This window comes from Mustela putorius, unplaced genomic scaffold, assembly GCF_011764305.1.
Source record: "Mustela putorius furo isolate JIRA1106 unplaced genomic scaffold, ASM1176430v1.1 tig00000127_pilon_pilon_pilon, whole genome shotgun sequence".
NCBI lineage: Eukaryota > Metazoa > Chordata > Mammalia > Carnivora > Mustelidae > Mustela > Mustela putorius.
The window spans coordinates 8,449,468-8,458,176 of record NW_025421288.1 but is presented as its reverse complement, the minus strand read 5'-3'; the positions used below and the strand labels follow the sequence as shown (position 1 = coordinate 8,458,176).

The following is an 8,709-nucleotide window of genomic DNA, read 5'->3' as shown; positions in this document are numbered from 1 at the left end:
CCATAAGCATTCTAGTTGAGGTGTCTCACCTGTTTTGTCAGCCATCAAGTGGAGTAACAGAAGCAACTCCATGGAACCCTTGTGAACAATCCGGTAATGTGTGTCAAAGACTTAGCATTAGCAGGCAGATATTCCTGTTACCTGTGACTTTTGTAAGAGGCCATAACTTTCAGTTACAAAACCTTAGAAGAATCCTGGAGACCATCTCCAGGCCATCCGCACTTGCTCCCTTTCCCCGACAGCGCATGCCTTCCTGATGGGTGCCACCCCCCACATCCTCACCACCACCCTCGTGCCCAGGTTCCACGAGCAGCTTCCGTCCATCAATTGCTTCCTTTCTAGGCCGTGTTACTTCCAGGTTCTCCGCAACACAATTTACAGATGGGTGGCTCTCTCTGAGAACTTGAGAGGAGTTTTGCTCTTGGTGACACACATGGTGTTTACAGCTTAGGGGGAGTCCCTACAACCCGGGTGATCCACTCAGAATAAAACATAGTGGTAGCACAACTAGAATGTGGTTTCCATGGGAAAATTCACTGCAAATCCAGCCCAGAAACTGTCCCAGATTCAACAAACTTGGAAAACATGGCCCAGTCCCAAGAGCTGGAGATAGAAAATTTAAAGGGGAAGGGATGCCTGTGAATCCACAGTTATCAAGAAAATAACAAACTTGGGGCACTTGGGCGACTCAGCAGGTTAAAACCCTGTCTTCCGTTCAGGTCATGATCTCAGGGTCCTGGGAGACCCCTGATCAGCGGGGAGTCTGCTTCCCCCTCTCTCTTCGCCTGCTACTCTGCCTACTTGTGATCTCTTTGTCAAATAAATAAATAAAATCTTTTTTTTTTTTAAGAATTTATTTGGGGCACCTGGGTGGCTCAGTGGGTTAAAGCCTCTGCCTTCGGCTCAGGTCATGATCCCAGGGTCTGGGGATTGAGCCCTGCATTGGGCTCTCTGCTAGGCAGGGAGCCTGCTTCCTCCTCTCTCTGCCTGCCTACTTGTGATATCGCTCTCTCTCTCTCTCTCTCTCTCTCTGTGTCAAATAAATAAATAATAAATAAATAAAAGCTCTGTCCAATAATAAATAATAAATAATAAATAAATCAAATAAATTTTAAAAACAAACAAAGGGGCACCTGGGTGGCTCAGTCAGTTAAGGCCTCTGCCTTTGGCTCAGGTCGTGATACCAGGGTCCTTGGATCGAGCCCCACATCAGGCTCTCTACTCAGCAGGGAGCCTGCTTCCCCCTCTCTGTGCCTGCCTGCCTAGTTGTGATCTCTGTCAAATAAATAAAATCTTGGGGTGCTGGGGTGGCTCAGTGGGTTAAAGCCTCTGCCTGTGGCTCTCACATCATGATCCCAGGGTCCTGGGATGGAGCCCCACATCAGGCTCTCTGCTCAGCGGAGAGCCTGCTTCCTCCTCTCTCTTCCTGCCTCTCTACTTGTGATCTCTCTGTCAGATAAATAAATAAATAAAATCTTAAAAAAAAAAAAAAAAACTTTACATAATAATGAGGGGCACCTGGCTGCCTCAGTCAGTGGGGCAGGTAGCTCTTGATCTCAGAGTTGTGAGCTCAAGCCCCACCCTGAGTGTAGAGATTTCTTAAAAGAGGAACTGGTTAGGGGAGACTGGGTGGCACAGAGAAGGGGTCCACTTTCGGTGTTGGCTCAGGTCTCAGAGTCATGAGATGGGGCCCCGCATCAGGTTCTATGCTCAGTGAGCTGTCTGCTGAGATTCTCTCTTCCTCTCCCCTTCCCACTCATGCCCTCTAAAATAAATAGATCAATCTTAAAAACACAGAGAGAGGGCACCTGGGTGGCTCAGTCAGTTGAGGATCTTCCCTCTGTTCAGATCATGACCCCAGGGTCCTGGGATCCAGCCCCACATTAGGGCTCCCCACTCAGTGGGAAGCCTGTTTCTCCCTCGGCCTCTACCTGCTTCCATTTGTGGGCTCTCTCTGTCAAATAAAGAAAAATCTTGGGACGCCTGGGTGGCTCAGTTGGTTAAGCAGCTGCCTTCGGCTCAGGTCATGATCCCAGCGTCCTGGGATCGAGTCCCACATGGGGCTCCTTGCTCCGCAGGGAGCCTGCTTCTCCCTCTGACTCTGCCTGCCACTCTGTCTGTGCTCGCTCTTGCTCTCTCTCTCTGACAAATAAATAAATAAAATCTTTAAAAAAAAAAAAAAAAAAGAAAAATTAATTAAAAGAGAGAAAGAAATAAAGGTTATAAAAAGAAATGGCAGACAGTAACAAAACATTTTGTGACACACTGTAGAGGTATGAATGGAAAAGCCTCCATCTATCTGTCCAGGAGTGGTGAATGCAAGGAGAAATCTTACCATGTTCAGCCACTATTCTGGATGCTTCTTATGGGGGTCTCTGGACCTTGGCATGATTGACATTTGGAACCAGGTAATTCTTTGTTGGGGAGCGGGGTCCTAGACACGGTAGGATGCTACGCAGCACCCCTGGCCTCTTCCCACTAGAAGGCAGTAGTACCATCTATAGTTGTTACAGCCCAAATAAATGTCACTGCCACATGTCCCCAGGGTGCAAAAATCACCCCAGGTCAGAATCACTGCTTTAACGCATTAGGGCACAATCATCACAATTAACAGTTGAGGGCCTATCAGGGGCCAGACGCCCTGCAAGCCACTTGCACGTGTGAGCTCACACCAGCAGCAACCATCCAAAGAGGGATGTAGGCCCATTTCATCATGAGAAAACGTAAGGTCACCCAGCTAGAACTGAAACCCAGTTTTACACCAACCCCAATACCACGCTTTCTATGACACAATTCTGCTTCCCAAGGAAGCAGAAGAAAGGTGAAAAAGAAGAAAAAGGGAGGAGGGGAGAAGAAGGATTGAGGTCTGCTGGAGCGGCAGGCAGCCAGGAGACGGCTGGGAGAGGGCATACCCAGGCAGAGAGATTATATGACAAAAGCAGTGTGGGCATCCTGGGAGGGAAGGTGGCGTATCTGTTTCAGTCTTCCGACCGTGTCACCCCCTACGGACATGTTAAGCTGGCTCCCATTTTCAGTTCAGCTTAAGGATCGATCAGCATTGAAAGGCCTCCGTTGTTGGTGAAGCCATCCTAGGGAGGGCTGTGTTGGGATCCCAAAGTCCGGGTCATTTCTGTCCTGATTTCCCTCTCCCTACCCAACCATCTCGTCTCCCCTCACGCCCAGCTACACCCTTGGTTGTGTTTAAGGGTGAAAGAAGTGCGAATACTCTACAACTAGATCGGGACTCGGACTGGCTCTAACGACAGCATCATTTGCTGAAAGCCAGAGACCTGACATTAGTGCGTTCTCTTCAGTCAGGTCAACGTCAACCCTCTGCACAAGGGTTTAGTCAGATCCCCTGGGTCACTGAGGCTAATTGAGGCATCAGGCCACCAAAAGAGAGACTAGCAATCAACTAGGCTCCAGCCTTTTTTAAGAAAGAATTGTTCTTACCAAAGAAAGGAGGTAACACTTCCGTGAGACAGGACCTTTATGGTTAGAATGCACAGTCAAAAAACTGGGGAGTGGTTGCTAAGCAGAACCACCCAGTGTTTTCTGGGGACAAGGAGCCTCCTTTGCCTCCCCAACAGCAGCCAGACCGGGCCTCTGGACTCCACGAGGAGTGTGACCACCATATCTCCTAGATAAGGACCAAACAGAGCAGAGGGTCCCAGTGCTCAGCTCACAAGCCCTGCAGAAAACAGGAAAAGCACATCAGTTGGGCTCAGAGCTTGGGGGCAGTCATCAAACAGGCATTCCCTGTCCCATGAGGTACATGTCCTGGATATTCCAAGCGGACAGTCCTGAGTTTTCTTCATCTGCAACTCAGGCATTAAGTCCCACGTCCACCCCCTGCCTTCACACACCCCTTCTCCATGCAACAACCCTGGATGCATGATCAGGCACTCACCCAAGTAGTCGTCCATCAGAGAGCCAATAGCAAACTGCAGGAGGGAAGGCAGAAAGGAAATAAAGCCTGAGCAAGCCCGGGACTAGCCTCTAACCCCCAGCCCCAGGGCTTCTGCCCAGCCATCCCCTCTTCCTTGTAGAAGAGCACAAAATCCCCAGGAACCCTCGGTGGTAAGAAATCAACAGTTCCCACCTCTGCCTGGCACAGGCAAGAGGGCAGGCAAGAGACTCACAATGTCATTCTTGTCCACACGGGTCCCCACAATCTTCAAGCGGATCTCATCGTCTTGCTGAATCACAATGTCCTAGAGAAGAGGGAATAGGATACTCAGATATGGAACCCCCCTCTTCCCCCGTCCCCCGTCCTCCTCCCACAAAGCCAAAATCCCTCCGAGGGCTCATTTCTCCTTCCTCCCTCTCATGGGCTGCCTCCCCACCCACCTCATCCATTGTCTTGTAACACGGTGGGTTGGAGTTGGGGTCGAACTCCATCTCTGATGGGATGGACTGAAAGGAAAGCAAGACTGGTCAGCGCTTTCCACAGGTGCTTCCAGAGATGATCAGGACTGGCATCTCTCCTCCTTAGCACCCCCAGCATGCCCAGACTTACATGTCGGGAGATGAAGCAGGACATAGGTCCAATTTCTGTGAAGAGCCCCACCTAGAAGGACAACGAGTCTTTGAGGCTTTGTCTTTTATCCCCCAACTCTTGTAAGCTTCCCAGCTTTATCTGACTCTAATAATCTTCACGTTTTAAGGGCACCTGGGTGGCTCAGTGGGTTAAACCTCTGCCTTGGGCTCAGGTCATGATCTCAGGGTCCTGGGATCGAGCCCCGCATCTGGCTTTCTGCTCAGCGGGGAGCCTGCTTCCCCCTCTCTCTCTGCCTGCCTCTCTACGTACTTGTGATCTCTGCCAAATAAATAAAAAATCTTAAAAAAAAAAACTTCATATTTTGAAACCACTCTGAATGGTATCATCTGCTTTCATGTCTCTCCTCTGCCAAGATTCCATTGTAAGTGAAACCAATACAGGCCAATCAAGGCCCAAGACCTGGGACTCATCAGTCCACAACTTGAACACTTGGGGATCACATGACCTTGTGGATCACATGACCTCCACACGGAGGCTTCTATAAAAAGGAATAAAAGCACACGCCTCAGTCGTCCTAAGGTTTTGCGCTGGACCTGGCCCAAGTAAGTACTCAATCAATGGAGGCTGCCACTGGTTACTACTCATTCTGACTTATAGGACCCCGAGCGAGGCAGCACTGAGATTACTGTACCATTTGACAGGTGAGGAAACTGGAAGCACAGAGTGACTTAGCCAAGGACACAGAGTGAGCAAGAGTAGTTGAGACCCCTCTCCCATCTTCTAAGCAGCCCCCCAACTGCCTCGGCTCTGTATGGTCTCACCTTGTTGACCTGAGTGACAACAGCATCCACAACCTCCCCTTTAAAGGGCCGGAAGACAATGGCCTTGTACTTCACCGGATAAAGAACAAATCCTCGGCCTGGCTGGATCACACCAGCGCCAATATTGTCAATGGTGGTGACAGCGATTACAAAGCCATACCTGTAAGGGAAAAAGAAAGGCACTGTGTGGACAAGAGCCTCTAAAACCATCTGCAACAAGACGGTGGGCATGGGGGTTAGGGGACAGCACACATGGAAAGAGATGGCACCCCTGCCCGCAGAACTTAATGCTGGAGAGAAGACACAATACCAATCAGTATCTACAATGCCAAACGCTGCTCTCATAATTTCACAATAAATATCCAAGGAGGCTGTTGTCCTTGAGCCAAGAGACCTCAACCTTGGGGATGCCTCAATCACCTAAGAAAAACTTACTAAAACACAGATTCCCAGGCCTGTCCTCAGTCTTGATGCTGTCTGGATGAGATGAGGTTCAGGAACTTGCATGTGCATTTTTTTAAAAAGATTTTATTTATTTATTTGAGAGAGAGAGAATGAAGTAGGAGGAGGGGGAAGGAGACTCCCCACTGAGCATGGAGCCCCACATGCAGCTCCATCCCAGGACCCTGAGTTCAAGACCTGAGCCCAAGTCTGACACCTAACCTACTGAGCCACCAGGCCCCCTGCCTGTGTTTATTCCCAGGCCCAAGTACCCACAGCCCAGGGCTCATCCCAGCGCATTCACATCACCATGTGAGAGGCCCTTCTCTGCAGAGCCCAGAGATGTGCCGTTCCAGGCCCTTTGGTCCTGTGGGATAGAAAAAACCAGAAGAGGGGCGTCTGGGTGGCTCAGTCTTTAAGCATGGCTCAGGTCATGATCCCAAGGTGCTGTGAGCCCCATGGGCGATGGCCTCATTCTATCTTCTTGCCTGCGTTGTCCCCGGGCCCAGCCCAGAACCTAGCACACAGCAGGAGCTTTAAAAATGTTTGTGGCATCAACGAAACGACCACTCTCTGCTTAAGGAAGACAGTTTTATGATCCAACTTTGCAGACAGCGCCGCGGGAACCCACAGCAGGACGCAAGTGCCTGCGTGGGGTGCCTGAGAGGGTGAGAGGGTTCCTCAGGGTAGGTAGCAGGTCCTTGCGGACCTATAGGAGTTGGGGAGACGCTGCAAGCACCGGGCGACGCGGCACGAAGGGCGCGGCACTCACTTGCCGGTGCAAGTCCCCTCCACCTCCGTGAAGAGCTTCTGCTTTACGGTGTTGAGCAGGTTGGGGCCGAAGTAGCGCGGGTGCAGCAGGATCTCGTGCTCCAGGGAGATCTGAGGGAAAAGTGGGATGGAGACCAAGTAAGGCGCTGTAGGGACATGGCGTCAGGAGCAACTCCTCGACCCGGCGCCCGCTTAGCTCTCCCTCTCAACCCTGCCCTCGCCGCCACCCGGTACTTCGCTTACGTGATAGAACATCTTCCCGGCGGGGACCGATCGGCGACTAAACCCACACCCGCCTAAGCAGACGCTCCTCCCGCCCAACCGGAAACACACTTAGCCTCCCCGAACGGGCTTCCGGGCCTGCCCCAGAGAACTGGGCGGGACTCTGCCCCCTCCGTGGACCCAATTGGACATCGCTATCGTAGGCGGGGATTCCGTGGACCCCGCCCCCTTTCGCCACGCCCACCAGCGGTCCAACCTCTGGGTTCACAAGTTCACAGTGTCTGCCCTAGAGTGGATGTTAAGTAAGTATTTTTTTTAGGGGTGCCTGGGGGACTCAGTGGGTTAAAGCCTCTGCGTTCAGCTCGGGTCATGATCCCTGAGTCCTAGGATCGAGCCGCATCGGGCTCTGTGCTCAGCGGGGAGCCTGCTTCCCCCTCTCTCTGCCTGCCTCTCTGCCCGCTTGTGATCTATGTCTGTCAAATAAACTCTTAAAAAAGAAAACCCAAAATAAGTATTTTTTATTTTGTTTTATTTTATTTATTTATTTATTTGTTTATTTATCAGAAAGAGAGAGAACAAGCAGGGGCAGCGGCAGGTAGATGGAGAAGCAAGGAGCCCCAGGTGGGACTGGATGCCATGACCCTGGGACAGGGATCCCAGCCCAAGGCGGGCACTTAACGACTGAGCCACCCAACCGCCCCAGATAAATACTTTCAAACGGAATTACTAGCTAATAAAAGACAACATGAATAAAGCACTTTAGCAAAATGCATTCCTATAGCAAATATTTGAAGGCTGCTTTCATGCAGTAACCATAGTAAGTAGCTGTCAAAAAACAGCAGCCCCACCAGACAAGCTTTACCAATGAGGGCCCAGGCCCAGAGGGTTGATGTCACTTGAGGATCACTCAGGGGCGGGATTCAAATTCTCGAAGTCCGACCCCAAGACTCTTGCATATTTGGGCATTCCAGATTTTCTTGCAGGCGTTTGTTCAGCAAATGTGGAGTACCCACTCCTTGCCTGCAGGTCAAACGAAGCAGCCAAAATCAGAGCCCAGAAAGCAGCACTCTCTCTGGATGTGAGAAACCAGGTCCCCTTTTCCCTCCCCCAACACACACACACACACACACACACACACCAGGAGCTTAAAGAATTGATGAGCCTTTGTCAGTTCCTTCAACTCTGCCCACTTTTTTGTAGACAGTCCCTTTATTTTTATTTATTTATTTTTAAATATTTTATTTATTTATTTGACAGAGAGAAATCACAAGTAGATGGAGAGGCAGGCAGAGAGAGAGAGAGGGAAGCAGGCTCTCTGCTGAGCAGAGAGCCCGATGCGGGACTTGATCCCAGGACTCTGAGATCATGACCTGAGCCGAAAGCAGCGGCTTAACCCACTGAGCCACCCAGGCGCCCCTATTTTTTTTTTTAAGATTTTTTTTTTTTTTTTTTATCAGAGAGAGAGAGGGAGAGAGAGCGAGCACGGGCAGACAGAATGGCAGGTAGAGGCAGAGGGAGAAGCAGGCTCCCTGCGAGCAAGGATCCCGATGTGGGACTCGATCCCAGGACGCTGAGATCATGACCTGAGCCAAAGGCAGCTGCCCAACCAACTGAGCCACCCAGGCATCCCTAGACAGTCCCTTTATTAAACTCACTTCAATTAACCAGAGTAAGCATACCATCTGTTCCCTGCTGAGACCCTGACTGATTAAAGGGCAATGCAGAAAAAGGGAGAAGCCACCAGACACACAGACCCCTGAGAAAGGCTTAACAAGAGCCTCAGGTTCTAGAGCCAGGACAATCCTTGTGGCCTTGAACCAATGCCCAGCACCTAAGCTTTTTTACGTTGTAAATGGGTCTGACCCACACTCCTGCAACAACAGAAACTTCTGCTTCCTCAGAGGGTTCATACACCAGTTCCCATGGACATTGCCCAAAAATTGTTGAGCCCAT

At 50.6% G+C, this 8,709-nt stretch overlaps 1 protein-coding gene across 1 annotated transcript; it reads right to left on the bottom strand.

Annotated features, from left to right (window-relative positions):
• Positions 1-3,472: 3,472 nt before the first annotated feature.
• On the bottom strand, positions 3,473-6,902 carry POLR2G (RNA polymerase II subunit G). Its single transcript, XM_013044705.2, has 8 exons — positions 6,778-6,902; positions 6,536-6,645; positions 5,323-5,482; positions 4,520-4,570; positions 4,351-4,416; positions 4,143-4,214; positions 3,911-3,944; positions 3,473-3,691 (listed from the first exon to the last, which is right to left on the bottom strand). Exons 1-8 carry the CDS (start codon positions 6,787-6,789, stop codon positions 3,678-3,680), a joined length of 519 nt encoding a protein of 172 aa, XP_012900159.1. The 5' UTR covers positions 6,790-6,902; the 3' UTR covers positions 3,473-3,677.
• Positions 6,903-8,709: the final 1,807 nt, after the last annotated feature.